Source organism: Melospiza georgiana, chromosome 27 (genome assembly GCF_028018845.1).
Source record: "Melospiza georgiana isolate bMelGeo1 chromosome 27, bMelGeo1.pri, whole genome shotgun sequence".
Classification (NCBI taxonomy): Eukaryota; Metazoa; Chordata; class Aves; order Passeriformes; family Passerellidae; genus Melospiza; species Melospiza georgiana.
Genome location: NC_080456.1, coordinates 2,650,719 through 2,666,361, shown reverse-complemented (window position 1 = coordinate 2,666,361; position 15,643 = coordinate 2,650,719). Strand labels below are relative to the sequence as shown.

At 55.4% G+C, this 15,643-nt stretch overlaps 1 protein-coding gene across 9 annotated transcripts in view; it reads left to right on the top strand.

Moving 5' to 3' along the window:
- The window catches only part of IGSF9B (immunoglobulin superfamily member 9B), a 45,496-nt gene extending 31,065 nt beyond the window's left edge, over positions 1-14,431 (top strand). For 4 of the 9 annotated variants that reach the window (XM_058041354.1, XM_058041353.1, XM_058041352.1 and 1 more), the window contains 4 exons: positions 647-2,278; positions 10,409-10,530; positions 10,940-11,234; positions 11,698-14,431. In XM_058041354.1, coding sequence (XP_057897337.1) covers positions 647-2,278; positions 10,409-10,530; positions 10,940-11,163 — 1,978 coding nt within the window. In that variant the 3' untranslated portion in view covers positions 11,164-11,234; positions 11,698-14,431. Of the gene's footprint in view, positions 1-646; positions 2,279-2,646; positions 2,976-3,780; positions 3,827-10,408; positions 10,531-10,939; positions 11,235-11,697 lie in introns of those variants that run through there. The other 5 variants (XM_058041351.1, XM_058041350.1, XM_058041356.1 and 2 more) reach the window with 5 other exon arrangements.
- Positions 14,432-15,643: the final 1,212 nt, after the last annotated feature.

The following is a 15,643-nucleotide window of genomic DNA, read 5'->3' as shown; positions in this document are numbered from 1 at the left end:
TGCTCTCAAATAACCTGCACTATCTGTTGGATCTGCTGTCTTTTACCTCTCAATCCTGTTTGTTCAAGGCTTTCTGGATAGGGATGAGGGAGCTGTCCTGGTGCTCTCTGCCTTTTGAGGTGCTCAGCCTGAAGTCTGAGTGTTGATAATGGGAAAAAGAGTTGGTTTGAAATGATCCGTCAGCATCTCCAAGTGACATGCTGAGTTCTGTGGGAGGGAACGTTTGCCTGATGTCCCTCTCAGGGCCTTTCCTGGGCATGGATAGCTCAGGTGGACATAGGAAAGCCCAGAAGGAGTTGGAAGCAAGCTCTGGTTGTGTCTTTTTTCCCCGTGGGGCTGTGGAGCTTGTTGCAAGGTCTTGTTGTGAGGTGTTGGGGTGTTGGTGGAGCTTATTGCAGGGTGTTGGTGTATGAGCTTTCAGCCCTGAGTGTTCCAAGCTGCCCTCCCAAGGAGCAGGGATGTTGTGCACTGCTGCTGGTGAGACTCTGCCATCCTGGTTAGCCCCTGCCAATTTCTCCCAGAGGTTCCTCTTTTGAGAGCTGGTAGCACTTTGTTTCCCGGATCCAGAGTTGTTCTCCTGGGCAGGAAGGGCTCCTTTCCTCCCCGGGTGACCGTCCCCTCTCGGTTTTTCTCCCCTGTGGTCCAGGTTGTCTTCCGGCAAGGTGAGTCCCGAGAGCATCCGCACGCTCCGTCCCCCCTCGGAGTCCTCTGACGACCAGGGCCCTCAGGCCAAGCGGATGCTGAGCCCCACCAAGGAGAAGGAGCTCTCCCTTTACAAGAAGACCAAACGAGCCATCAGCAGCAAGAAGTACAGCGTCTCCAAGGCGGAGGCCGAAGCTGAGGCCACCACTCCTATCGAGCTCATCAGCCGCGGGCCGGATGGACGCTTCGTCATGGACCCGGCCGAGATGGAGCCCTCCCTGAAGACACGGCGGATCGAGGGCTTCCCCTTCGTGGAGGAGACGGACATGTACCCCGAGTTCAGGCAGTCGGACGAGGAGAACGACGACCCCGTCGTCCCCACCTCCGTGACCGCCCTGAAAGCCCAGCTCACCCCTCTCTCCTCCAGCCAGGAGTCCTACCTTCAGCCACCAGCATACAGCCCCCGGTTCCACCGGGCGCTGGAGGGTCCCGGCGCCCTGCAGGCCACCGGCCAGGCCCGCCCGCCAGCCCCCCGGGCTTTCCACCACCAGTTTTACGGTTACCTCAGCAGCAGCAGCCCCGGGGAGGTGGACCCGCCGCCCTTCTACATGCCAGAAGTCAGCCCGCTGAGCTCAGTCATGTCCTCCCCACCGCTGCCCCCCGAGGGGCCCTTCGGACACCCCACCATCCCCGAGGAGAACGGGGAGAATGCCTCCAACAGCACGCTGCCCCTGGCCCAGACCCCCACGGGGGGCCGGTCCCCCGAGCCCTGGGGCAGGGCCGAGTTCCCCTTCGGCAGCCTGGAGCTGGCCCCCGCGCCGTTCCCCCACCAGCTCCAGCCCTGCGAGGCGGCCGAGGGCTCCCAGCCCACGGGCTGCCTTCCTCGGGGGCCACCACCCTCCTCCCTCCAGGTGGTCCCCGCATCCTACTCGGGCATCCTGCCCCTGGAGGCACCAAAGAGCTGGACCGGCAAGTCACCGGGCAGGGGTCAATCCTCCGTGCCCTCTACCACCAAGTGGCAGGACAAACCTATGCAACCCATGGGATGTCAAGGGCAGCTAAGACATACCAGCCAAGGTATGGGCATACCCGTGTTGCCTTACCACGAACCGTCCGAGCCCGTCGGCCCCAGCGGCACAAGCACATTCAGCCTGGACACCAGGTGGTACGAGCCCCAACCCCGACCTCGGCCCAGCCCTCGGCAGGTCAGGAGGGCTGAGCCCAGTTTACATCAGGTGGTGCTACAACCCTCAAGGCTTTCTCCTCTGACCCAAAGTCCCCTGAGCTCCCGCAACAGCTCCCCGGAGCTGACTGCCCGCGCCCGGCCCCGCCCGGGGCTCATCCAGCAGGCGGAGGTGTCGGAGATCACGCTGCAGCCGCCCGCGGCCGTCAGCTTCTCCCGCAAATCCACGCCGTCCTCCACGGGATCTCCGGCGCCGAGCAGCCGCGGGGACAGCCCCAGCTTCCGACCGACCACCGCCTTCACCCCCGTGGGCACCGGCTTCTCCAACTCCCAGGGCTCCTCCCTGCCCGTGGACACCATGGATGTTTTCGGAGACATCCCTTCTCCAAGGAGGGCTGGCGAGGAGATTCTCCAACCGGAGCCGACATCCACCACCACGGTAGCCGCCACAGGGTAAGTGCGTGAGCCCCGTGGTGACCCCCCCCGGCCCCTTCCTGGCTTCCCCCACCCTGCCTTACCCACTCCCTCTGACTCCCTCCCTGCCATCACCATCCCAACTGGTAGGGTCTCTCTGGGCACGCTGCAGCATCCCTTTTGGAGACGGCGTCCCGCGGGCTTTGCTAGGCAGAGGCTGGTGCCACGGGCACGGGTTGCATGGCCGCCGCCCGAGAGCGCTGGGTTTTAGGCAGGCGACCTTCCCGGTCCCTTGGGAATCTGGGAGCGCCGTGAACTCGGGCTACGGGCCGTCTTACCAGGTGTACAAAGACCTGGCTCGCTTAGGTAAGTGTCCTGGTGTCACTGGAGGTTGTTTCCTCTTCTAGCTGCTGGCTCTTGGCTTTCTTCGAACGTTAGGGCCGCCGCCGCCGCGCCTCTGTCTTCCTCCTCCTCTTCCTTCCCGCGGAGTCTAGAGAGCTTTAATGCATGACAGAAACAGCTATCACGGTCACCGCCCCACCTGCAAAAGGGATGCTGCAGCCCCAGGACGCGGGCAGGGAGAGATCAAGGACTTAGCCACACCAGCAGCATGTCAGGAGAGGAGCAAAAATAAAAATAAACTAAGCCCAGCGGAGATCGGGAGGCTGCCGGCACGCTCAGATCCTGCCCTAAAGAGGGATGTGGCTGCACTAGACAGTAGCGGCTGGTTTTCCAGGTACCAGGGTTGCTCCAGGCAAAAGCGTCTCTCTCTCTCTCTCTCTCTCTCTCTCTCTCTATTTCTCCTCTTTTCTTCCGTCTTTCACAGCACCTTAGACCCCGTAGCCGTGCTTTCGTCCCATCCTTTCGTCTCGCTTCATTCTGGCTTCTTGTCTGGCGGGGTCGAGCCCCCTCCTCCGGCTTGCGGCGGAGAGGAGTCGGGGGCCGGGGCTGCCGGCCCCGCGGAGCCGGCGCGGTCGGAGGCGTTCGGAGGAGAGGCTGTGTTCTGGGGAGGGGGGAGGCAGCGTTTCACCCCGCAGCGCCCTCCGCATTTCACTCCCGCCCTCTGGTACCTGGAAGCGTTATGGCCTTAGCAAATCCCTCCGGCACTGAACGGAAGGAAGGAGGGCTCAGGGGAGAGGAGAGGATGGGGAGGGAGAGCAGCTGGATGAGCCTGAAATGACTTCTGTGTGCCTCTGGAAAACCCAGCTACGGAGCGATGCAGTCAGGGATGTAGTCACAGGTCCATGTGTCTAGCAGGGCATGCCAAGGAGAGCCAGCTCCAGGACAGAGCCGTGTTAGAGCAGCACTGTTGTCCGTGCTTTTATGCAGTGTATCCATTCGCTTCGTTGATTATCGTTTTTGTTTCTTCTTTTCCTTTCTCTTCTGTTTCTTTCCCCCTTTCTTCTCCAGCCTCGTTTCGTTTGTGTTTCAGTTTGGTTTCTTTCCCTCCTTTTTCCTTTGGAGTTGTTGACGTGCTGATGTGTTGCGGAGCTCGGCTCCTTGCGGGTGTTGATAACTGCTTTGTTTTTGATTAATCTCAGCTATCTGGGCAGTGTTGTCGAGACAAGCTTCTCCTCAGCTCAATAGGTAAGGGTGATCCATGTCCGAAAGGATGGTGTGGGTGCTGTGGAGGGTGGCCGGGAGCGGGGCATGACAAGGGACACGGAAGGGGCTTTTCCAATACCATCTCTTCCTTTAAAGGGGAATAAGGAATGTGAAAACACCAGGAAACACCTCTGGACGCACAGTCTCTGTGGCTTTTGGGTTTCCCCTCCCAGCAGCACACGCTGCCCCCCTGCCTTCGGGGCTGGGGATTGGGATGAGCCAAGCTGCTGTCTCCCTGGGCCACCCTTCCTTTCTTAGGGGCTGGTGACACGCGTGGCACTTTTGGCCCTGGCAGGGTGCACGAGGGCTGTGTGGTGCTAGGGAGGTGTGTGTTGAGGTGGGGTTGTCCCAGATGATCCAAACCAGGAGGAGCCCACAGCCATCCCCTGGAGCCAGGAAAATCAGCCACCTCTGGAGCTGCCAGCTGCAGACAGCGTGCTCAGAGCGGGCTCCAAAAATCAGTCTCCAGCTGCAGTCCAGCACATGGAGAATTTTGTTTCCAGCAGTGTCTGGATTTGTTTTCTTTCTCTCAAGTCTCCTCAATCACAGAAAATGGGAAAACTCTTTCTCCCGAGATGGATTGTATGCTTGGCAGCAGCAGAACCATAGTCTCAGGCTGCCAGAAAGGTATTTTTTCCTTCCTATCACAGGTGTAGTCTTGGGAAAATCCTTCCATACCTGAAATTCTCCTTGGAGAAATCTTTGGTTTCTTCTGACCCAGCTGTAATTGAACTGCCCTAAGCAGGTCTTGAAAGACTCTTCCAAGAAAATTCCTCCTGGGCTGCCTTCATGGGGCTGGTTTCCTAGATAGCCATGGGCATTTCTGGAACTGGGATGGAGTAATCTGGAGATGGTTTTCAGACCTTAGAAGCAGAAGAATATCACTAGAACTGCCAAATGCAGATGGGATAATAGTAATTTGTGACCCAGAGGATTGGCAGCACTGGCCTGTTTGGCCATCAGCCAGGCTGGCTGTGAAAGCAGAAATGGGATTGTAGATGGGGCTGTTTCTAAAGGCGTGGCCATGCCCAAACTTCCTTAGGACAGGTCTTACAAAAGGTTAAGCTTTGCTGCCTTGGTTGGGAAGAGTCAAGGTCCTGGCTGATTCTCTCCAACAGCCTGAGGAGCCTTGTTGGGCTGGGAAAGAGCCTCATGAGAGAGAGGTTGGATGCCTACAGAAATCAGGGAGATGTTTCCAGGAGAGGGGAATTCCTCCAGCTGACCTGGAGGGTTGTCCTGGGGTGGGGAGAGCAGGATTGGCGAGGAGGGGGTGTTGGACGTGTGTGCTCCACGGAAGAGCCATCCTCTTGGCATGACAAAACCCATCCTGTTCTAGCCTCCAAATCTCTTGAGCACTTGGCTGCCTTCTCCTTCTGTTTTTCTTTGCTGATCCCAGAGCAGGGCATCCCGTGAGGAGCAAAGCTGGCACCAAGCCTTGGTGAGATCTGGGCTGTGCCAGCCTTTTTGGGAAATGGGGAAGCCCTCAGAGAGGATGATGGGGAAGCCCTCAGAGAGGATGTGACTGTTTGTTCTTGCTCTGTGGCACTTCCTTGCTCTGGCAGCATTGGGGACACGAGCAGACATGGCTTTAGCACAGCAGAGGTAACTCCAGGCTCCTGTCTGAGTTCAGTGTGGCTCTTGCCCAGGTCCTGGCTGGCTCCAGTGCTAGCTGGTGTGGGCTGATGGATTTTGAGGAGCAGGGTGACACTGCCCAGCAGGGTGGGAGCAGCCGTGTGTCCTGCTCCAGGATGCTGCTGGGAGCTGCAGCAGAGGAATCCCGCAGAGAGCCCAGCTGAGTAATTTCTTGATAATTTGGGGTCATAAAATTGTCAGTGCATGCAGAGCACAGGGATTTTGTACCAGACCAACCAGATTTCTCTATTGCAGCATTAGAAGCTGAGAGAAGGAGAGGCAGCATGTGAGCTCCTTGCTGCAGCATGGTGGCTTTTGCTAGGTGAAGCTCAGGTATTTTTTATGGATGGGCAGAGATAAATGATGCAGTTACTGAGCCAGCACGAGGAGTTCTCCCATCTTCTTCTCCTAGGATGCAGCGCGCATCTTGGAACAGGGAAAAGGGGGCTGTCGTCTCCCTGCAGAGGGAAACCCAAAAACCACAGACGAGGCACCAAGCTCCCCTGCCCCTCGGCACGGCAGCCTGCCCTGGGAGGCCTCCCCAGGCCCCCCTTGCCAGGGCAGCCCTGCCAGTGCAGGGGCTGGGGGGCTTGGCAGTGGCGTAGCGTTGAGTGACCAAGGGACGTCGGCGCCAGGCATGCGGGAGGAGCAGCAGCCCTCGCTCCCCGCTTGAAAGAAAACAGGTTCCCCTTTAAAGACTGTCCATGTGCTGATCCTCTGCATGTGTTCCATGCCTCCTTCCGCTTGGAGAAGTTGTGAGTCCGCTTGTCTGAGTGCGTTTTTTCTTTTCTTTCTTAATTATTATTATTATTATTATTATCATTATTATTATCGTTACTTTATTTTTCTTTTCAGTCTCTTTAATTTCCTTATATATTTTCTCACTCCTGTTTTTCATTTATCTTCCTCTCTCCCCTCCCCTTCCCCATGACTGTATCCCCCTCTTCCTGTCCAGCCCTGCCCCGTTTCCCTCGCCTTCTCTCCTCTCCGTCAGCATGGTGGTGAAGTCCGTTGTGTAGATGAGTTGTGGTGTCTGCAGACCTGTAGAAGGGCACCCCTTCTCTGGTCCACTGTGACCAGCCCTTCCCTCCCTCCCTCCTGGCGGTGCCTTGGCAGCAGCAGCAGCCCTGGCCTGGGGCTGTCACCACCGTGTTTCTCTGGCACCTCTTGTGCTGAAGGATCCCAAGCGTTCCGGGATGGAGGCAGCAGCCTCGGAGCAGAGTGGGAATTCTGACTTGCAGGAGCCTCGTGTAGGAGAACTGAACTCTTCATGTGAGGAGGATGAAGGGTTGAAGGACACAGTGGGCTCCTTTCAAGTGGATACTCTACTTTATACAAGTGGATGCTCTAACGTGCCCAAACTATTCCTGGATGTCAATGTCTTGGCTCAAGGAGAGGAGGAGACAGGGAGGGTGTGTTGAGACTTCCATGAGGTTAAATATATGTAAATATATCTATAGTATCCTTGAATCTCCTGGACCCTTCCTTTATATGGGTTCCCTTTCAGAGTGGATGATTTCAGGGGTCTTCTCCCTTATATCTTTGCTTTGTACAAAGAAGGACATTTGAAGAATAGCAGCTGTGATGTGTGTTGGGCTGGATCCTTCTCCTTTACTTCCTTTTCATGTCCTGGGGCTCTTGGAGGTCCTTCAGTACCTTTGTGGCCTCTCCATTATCTCCCGGTCCATGCAGTCCAGACGTGTGCTCATGCAGAAGGGTTTTCCTTTGAAGACTCAAGGAAAGCTGCTGCTCCAGGTGTTGGTGGTGCCTCGCAGAAGGTTGGTGTCAGGAGTTCACGTGGGCTTCTCAAACCTCCTTTGCTTGGCTCTGCACTGAAGTTTCCAGAAGAAGTTCGCCCACCTCCCTAAACATCTCATCTGTTGGTATTCAAGAGCTCCTTCGTGCGTGGGCAGCTGCCCAATATGTGAACTCTGGGGGCAGGAAGAGGCTTTTGGCTGAGCTTAAAATGAAAATTAATTGGGAAGAATCGGCGCCCTTTGAAGAGATAAAGGGTGGGCAGAGCAGATACAATTTGGCTGCTGAGTAGCATCATTTTGTCCTCTGTATCCCTTCCTTGCCAGAGGTCAGGCAGTATTTATGGTGACACATGGGTTCAGTGCACTCACTGTTTATGTTTGTGTGTATAAATACGAGTTCAATTACGGAGAACTAGTGGAAATGAGCTTCAGGCAATTTCCTCATAATCCCTCATGTAAATCTGTTTAATTTTGTCAGCATGCCACGACAGCTTCTTCTTAGAAAGAAAACAGAGTGGAAAGAGAAAGAGACTTTTACAGGCTGAGCTTTAATAACAGTGGCAAAAGCTGTCTGGGTGGTGGGAAGAGGTGGTAGAAGGCAGGTGCTGGTGGGCAGGATCACCAAGCTCGGTGCTGTCCAGGGCTTGGCACACCTGAACTCTGTGGGTGATGGAGCTGGAGCAGCTGAAGTCACGTTAGCCAAGTACCTGCAGGAATGCAACTCATCTACACCCCACAGAATGTTGGCTATAAGTGGAACAAGCCTGACATGGGCCATTCGAGCAGGAATTGCTGCAGGGAATGCCATGCTGTGACCTGTGGGTCACTGTGGTCCTGCCTTCAGCCAGCATGGTTGAAGCTCAGTTGGTTCAGCTCTGAGGGCAGAGCTGCTGCTGGCAGCGTCTCTCACAAGAGGCTGATTGCACTTGGGAAGGCGTTTGAGCTCTGCAAATGTAAACGTTGTCTTCTGGATGAGGAAAAGCTTGGATCCAGCCAGCGGGACTCCCGGCATGTCTAATGAGCTGCTTCATCTTTGGCTGATGTGATGCTCTGCTGGGAGCTGGAACAGAGGCTCTCCAGGAGCTCTCCGCACCCTGACGTCTCTGTTGCGTTGGAAAACATGAAAAGGAGCTTTTCTGTGCCCAGTAAAAACATGAAAATGAGCTTTTTTTGTGCCCAGTGTTTGGGTTTCTGTTGCGTCTGCTGCGCCTCAGCTGCTTCTTCACCTCACGCTGCACTTCCCTGGGTGCTCTCCAGTGCTGCCAGCAAAACTGAGAAGCTTCGCAATCACACTCATCTTCAAAAAAACCCAAAAACCCTTCTGCTCCCCAAGGGGAAAAAGCTCCTGGGAGCTCCTTGCCTGTGCACTCCAGCTGAAATTTCAACGCTCTGGAGGCCCTTGGGATGTCGGATGGGAAGCGCTGCTGTCACACTGTGCTCTGCACACATGGGGACCCACAGGGGAAAGCCTGCAGGGTGTCTTCAGTGCCAGCCAGGCTCTGCCTGGACCCCAGGGGAGATGAGGAACTCCAGACTCTCCGTGGGTGGGTGTACTCTGGTACCACAGCCCGGGAGTGCAGGGTCTGTGCTCCAGCCCATGTCCTCGCCCTTTCCCTGCTGCTCCTGCCAGCAGCCACGACGTTTTTGCAATGCTGGATGGGGCCCACTTTGCTGACAGACAGGGGGACATCCTCCTCAGTGATTCTGTGCCCCAGCAGGAGTCTGAAGGCACTGATGTTGCCTCTTGCAGCCAGCTGAGGTGGCTTCTCCTGCCCTCCTGCTGCCCGTGGCTTGCAGGATTTGCTGATCACTGCCCTGGTCACAGATGGATGCAGGAGCTGCCATCAGCACTGTCCTCTGTGTGGCTCCTGTGACAAGGTTTGTTTGCTGACCCCTGGTGACCAAGTTGTCAGAGCAGAAGAGCATCATCTCCTCCTCTGAATGGTGCCGGCAGGCTGGTTTAAATCTCCTTTCTTCACTGGAGCCTGGCTTAAAGTGTTGGCTTTATCACAGTGAAAGGTGCTTTCTGGAAGCTTCCAGTCTTCTCTGGACACCTTGTCTGCAAGTGGCTTGGGTTTATCCCAGATGGCCTCAGACTTTTTCTGTGGCATTAGAAGCTGGTGACTCTTGGAGGGTCGTGGAAGTAAAATGGAGAGGAGGAAGGAGATGGGAAAGCAGCAAGAAGGGGGGGGATGCTGTGATGTGCAATAGATAAGAGCTGGACTGTCTGCTCTCCTAAGGAAAAAGTTTTCCTCTAATGCTCTGCTCTCTACAGCAGTCATGCTTTCCAGGCCTTGGATGGGAAAAACAGGTACAGTGAAGGAAATAAAACAAAAAATCTCTTTGCAAAGGGGAGGATACTGCACCTTGAGCTGGTTCCTGTAGAAGAGTTCCCCAGGGGGTACAGCTGATAAACTATTCCTTGCACCTGCTGGCTCTCCTGCAGGAAGCACCCCTTTGCAAACATCCTCCTTGTCCTTGCAATAAAACCCTGTCAGTGTTTCCATTTCCAGCTCCCAGCCTCTCGCTGTTCCAGGAGCAGATGCTCCTGTGCTGTCGCGTTCCTGTTGTCGCTTCTCACAGGGACCTGGGAGCGAGGTACCTCTCCCAGCTCTGTCGGTGTGTGCCCTTGGTGTCCCTGTCTGTCGTGTGGCCCCTGGTTTTTCTGGCTGTGGGAGCAGGGCCAGCAGGATCCTGCCTCCCTGCTGTTTGTGGCGCAGGTGTTGTCCGCCCCGGGTGGCTCGTGGTGCCCGTCTCAATGCTGCCGTGCCGCTTCTGCCTATCTCTTTCTCTTCTCTTTCCATCCCAAGGGGTTTCCTATCACTTCCCAGAAATGCCTTATCGGACATAGGATCTGCCCTGTCCTGTTTTGTCTAGCAGTGTTGGCATGGCAGGCAGGTGAGCTGGGGATGCCCACGCTGGATGTGGCACCGGCTAGGTCGCGGTGCTGCTGCAAAACCTGGAGGAGACATAGGGGCACAGCGGGGATGCCTCACTTCCTCCATCCCGTGCTCTGGCACACCTGGCTGGCCCTGCTCCCTCGGCCCTGGGTTTCTCACCTCTTCCTTTTCCACGGCAGAGCCAGCTGGGATCGGCCGATCCCCCACCGGGGACGCCCAGAGGCCCGAGCGTGGCCGGGAGCCGCTGATGGCGCGTGTCTGCTTTTCCTTCCTAGAAAACGTCCATCTCCGCCCGGGGACGCTGCTGCACCTGAGAGGCTCGAAGCTCTGAAATACCAGCGGATAAAGAAGCCCAAAAAGTCATCCAAGGGCTCCTCGAAATCCAGAAAACAACCCAGTGAGTGCGAGGACCCCATGGTCCCCAACGGCATTCCCTGTGTCCTGCTGTGAGCAGAGCTTGGGCAGATCCCTGCCGGCTCCAGCGCTGGGGTTCTCCAAGCCTGTTCCTGGATGCTGCCCTTGTTCCCTGCCTCCCAAAGGGATGTCTCCCCTGGCTGCTTGCCTGCAGGTTGTCTCTCCTTTGCTCCTCCAAACCGAGTCCTTTCCATGCATCTCCCATATTTAGTCATTTGTTTGGATTTTGAGTGTTAATTTCATTTTCCCTGATGCCCAGCGTTTTCCCTTTTTGCCATGCTGCCTGTTGAGGGCCAGGCTTGCTGTGTCACCTCCCCTTTTCAGCAAGCAAAGCGCTCTGCTCTGCCTGCTGCTGGCTCCAGTCCCATCTGCCTTCTCTCCCCCCTTCCCAGATGGCTCTGCCTCCCAGGTTCAGCACCCTCCCAGCTCTCAGGTACTGTCACCTGACGAAGCTGTCTGCCTCCGCAAGAAGAAGAGACACCCTCGTCAGGACCCCTTCGCCCGGCTCTCAGCGCTCAAGGACGACCTCTGCCACCGGCAGCTCCCTGAAGACCAGACAGCCATTCTCAACAGCGTGGACCACGATGACACCAGTGGACACGCCACCCTGCTCTAGCCTAGCGCCGGTGCCAGGAGGTTGAACAGGAGCGGTGGAGGGAGCTGGTGTCACACCACGGGGGGATGGAGGTGATGGGAAAGAGGGGGGGACACCCCTAAGCTGTCACCTCTCTGAGGGGTTCGGTGGCTCACGGCGGGGACGAGCTGGGGGGACCCGGGGGATGCTTAGGGGAGGATGCTTTGGGCTGGGTGTTCCTCAAATCCACTTCTCCCCCACCCCAAACAGTTTGGGTGGGGTGGGAAGGGGGGTGTTGCACCTCGGTGTTGGAAAAGATCTCTAGGCTTCAAAGGCATGGATGGAGCTTTTGACATCTGCGTCGGCAGCGCGCGTTTAGGGGGAAAGTGTGGGATTGAGCAGCTGGCCCTCAATCGCCAGAAGAAGTTGAATGACACAGGGTGTAATTAAGTGACAAGAACCTAACAACCCAGGCGGGAACTGGTAATCCCATGAATCTGATTATGATAAAAAACATGACCAAATAATCCCAGGAAAGATGTAATTGTGAAAATCTCCCTGCCTCCCCCTTCCCAGCCTCCTTTGACGTGAAGGTAACAGCAGCAAAACCATCCGTGACATCTTTCCTTACCTATCTCTGAAAGGGAAAAGCCAGAAAGACCCCCAGCCTTGGAATCAATGTGAGAAATCACCATTTGTCTGTGTGCAAACGCACTCGAGCCTCGGTGACGTGTGCTTGATGCCGTGCGAGCGCGCAGGTGCGGGGCTGACGCGATCTGAGGGTGTTTCCCCCTCCAGGTGTGGCGTGTGCCAGCTTTGATGAGGGTGGGTTTGATTAATTCTGCCCGACTGCTCCGTGTATCTCAGGCAAATGTTCTTCAGCGCCGCGTGGTGATGTGATTTCTTACTGTGTGATGTTTAATCCCTGCCCATAACCGCAAAGGGGGAGACGCAAAGGGCGTGCGAGCGAGCGGGGTTTGGCTGCCTGGTCCGCAAAGCCTCCGTCGGCAGGTGCTGAGCCCCAGGGAGAGCATCTGGAAGTGCCCAGCTCTGCGGATGGACGTGGACGGCTCCGTGCAAAGCTAAGCCCAGCGTTTCGCGCCAGCTTAAAATATGTTGCTGCTGGTTTCACCGTTTTTCCCTTTTTCCTTCCTGCTCCAGCCCGGTTGTGTCGGCTGTGACACCTGCCAGGGTTGTGTCCCTCCCTTTGCTCCCTGTTCCCCTCAGTAATGCTGTTCTAACTCTTCACCAGAATGTATTTCCTCTTCAGAATAGGGTAGGTTTGGTGGCTGGTGGTTTTCTGGATTGCATAGGCCTTTTTTTTGGTTTGTTTTTAGCAGGCAAGGTGTAACCCGAGAACAGCTGGGCTCACTTTTCCTGCTCTGCCTCCACTCTCTGACTGCGTGGCCTTGGGCAAGTCACTTGACCTCTCTGTGCCTCAGTTCTCCCATCTGTAAAATGGGGATAAGTCATATTTGAGCACTTTGGACAAGCACTTGGTGGCCTACAGACTGCAAGTGCTATGTAAATGCTTAGTGCTAATACCAAGCAATCCCTACCTTTAAAATATTTAGAGTTGGTTCTTTTTTTTTTATGTTTGAAGTGGTAAAATCAACCACTGCATCCAGGTTTGCACAGTTCTTCCTCTGCGGTAAAGTGCTAAACCCTCCAGCCTGCCTGGGAATAAAACACCGAGTGTTTCATGTAGATATTCTTGCTTTGAGTGGATTCAGGCTGTAGAAAAAGTGTCAGGAGAGCTGGAGAGCCTGCAGGCATGTTTTTAGCCCCAGGCTCTCTATTTGCATATGAAACTTTTGTTTATTCCCAGGTAGAATTGCCAAGAGATTCTCTGCAATCTCGCCTTTAATTCTGCTTTGCCTTGGTTTTTGCTCTTGCTGCTGGTTGAACCTCCAAGGGCTGAGCTGTTTGGAGGAAGACGTGAGCTCTCGGTTGTGATCTGGCTCTCTGACCACGCCACGCTTTTAGGTCGGAGCCTGTTGATTGCTCTGCCTCCATATACCTGGTTTTAGAGGTTGTGCTTCCTTCCCCAGCAGGATGCTCGGGAACCTGTGGCCACCAAAAGCAGAGCACCGTGTCTTTTCCAATCTCCAGGCCCTAAGTAAGGTTTGAACCGCTGGACAATGAATCCTCTATATCGATAACCAGATATTTCTGAGCTTTAACAACTTTCTCAAACCATCACCAGGTTTGTCTTGGGAAGGAGGGAGGGTCTGGCAGAAATGCCCCTCTCTTTCCAGCCTGCACCAGGGCTTTTTATTGACGTGACGAGTGACCTGACGTAAGAACCTCAACTCTCAGAGTGAGAACTCAACCTTGCTAACCAGTATGACTGCGAATTTCTTTTCTTTGGGTGTGTTTTTAGGGTTTTTCCCTAGAACCCGCTCGGATCTGAATTGATTTAATGCCATTCTCCCGCTCGGCAGCGGGGAAAACTCTGCCTGGCTTGGCCAACTCCAGCTCGCCGGTCACTCCAGCCGGGCTGCTCCTGATGGACAGGTGACCCTCGGGGCTGGGGGAGGCGTGGAGGCTCTGTGCTGCCCGTGCCATGGCCAACTTGCTCTTCCTTTCGCTCTCATTGCCTCAGCCTCTGGAACAGAGGGTTGCTTTTCCATTTGAGTGCTTTCCAAACGATTTACGACACCCGTTCGGATGGGCCAGGCGCTGTCTTCAGGCTCTTGAGGTTTCTACCTCAGGACTATGCCCCATCCCATCTTAAGGAGCTCTAGAGGACTTGGAGTGCAGGGCAGGTTGACGGAGCATGCCGGCTTGCTGGGTCAGTCTTTTGAGATTTGTTTTCCTTTTGCAGGTGTTTTGAGCCACTGGGCTTTTCATGGTCTTCGACCTTTAGAGGCTGGAGCTGCAGCCCTCTCTCTTTCAGCCGTGTACCTGCCACGCTGCTGGAGTGGGAAATCCCGCCCGGGCGCCTCGTGGAAGCAGCTCCTCCCTAAAACCATCCTTAACTCCTTTCCCTGCTAGACCGAGTTACCTTCCGATAGACTCGGGCCGTGCTTTGGCTGACTGGCTCGCCTCTTGCTTTGGCAACCTCCTCCTCGCTTCTCCCAGCCCTCTGGTTTCCATGCCCTTCAGGGTTGCTCCTCTCTCCTTCCGTGGACCTGGAAACATCGAAGCCGTGTCAGACGATGCCAAACACTTCCCCCATTTCACCCCCGTTTGAACTCCGTGTCGCTTTGGTGGTTTGCAAACACAGCTGCTGTCGCTGCTGCTGCTGCTTCTTCATTATTTTTTTTTTTTTTCCTTTCATGCTGCAAAATATATCTTGATTTTTATCTTCCTGGGCCAAACTCTCTTATTTTCTAAGCTGGTCTGAGGTAGATGGCTCTTTCTGTATCAGTAACTGTACAATTCCTCCTTTCACGTTGTGAACATGATGTTCCATTAGGTCCCTTGGCAAATCCTGGCCCACGGTGAAAAAATTCCTCTGAATCACAAGGATATTGTCCCTGGGCTCTGCTGTGGTGTCAGTGTAGGGATACCAGCCCAGTTTTGGGGGGTCCTTGCTGGTGCTTCTCCCTGCAAGGTGGCCATGGTGGGGATGCTCCAGCACTGGTTTCATGCTGCCTTGGGGGTTGCAGGACTGGGGCACCCTCAGTGCTCCAGCACTGGCTTCATGCTGCCTTGGGGGCTGCAGGACTGGGGCACCCTGAGCTGGGGAAGGTGACATGGAGAGGTGGGTACAGGATGCCATTGGGATCCTGTGGAAAAGGGGTGCTCCTGGGGTGCTGTCCCTTGCAGTCCAACCATGAGTCCTGGAGCAGGCAGGGAAAAAGGGCAGGGAAAGTGCTTTGCCTGCTTTTCCAGCAGGGCTTGCTGAGCTCTCATCCACGTGTTTCTAAGGTGACTTTGCTGTGCAGCCCCAGCAGCGTTTTGGCTCCGCGGTGTTGACCTGAAGGAAAATGCAAGTTGGTGTAAGGGGGGAGAGGGAGCGTTCAGGGCTCATTTGTGGGGCCCCGTTTCTGTGCTTGCCACTAACAGCACCCACAGGCACAGGGAGTGATGAGTTTGTGGGATGGGGGAGCTGCCAGGTCCCAGGGCCCCTTCCCGGTCTGAACCTCAGCATGGTTTGCAATCTGAGTCTCCATGAGCCCTCATGCTGTCTGTGTGAGCAGGGCGTGCTTTTCCTGGGGGGATTCTCATTCCTGCTCCCCTGTGACTTGGAGGCTGCTTTGGGGCACTGGGGGACTCCAGGCTCTTCATCTGGTGTTTGTCACCTTGTCAGCTGGCTCAGTGCCACTGGAGGAAGGCTGGAGGTGGTGCTGTTTGGATATATAGATGTAAAGGGAATAACAGCTTGCTGTACCTACCTCTGGGAGTGTTGAGGACACTGGGTATGCGATCAGCAGCCCAGGCACGGTCCTGGCAGGGCTTAGTCATGTCTGGTGGCATGCAGACATGACACACATTCTAGACTCATTGCTGCTCCCACCTTGCTGTCTGTATTAGGACAAAATCCGCCTGGCATTTTGGTTTCTCTTCCTGCTGC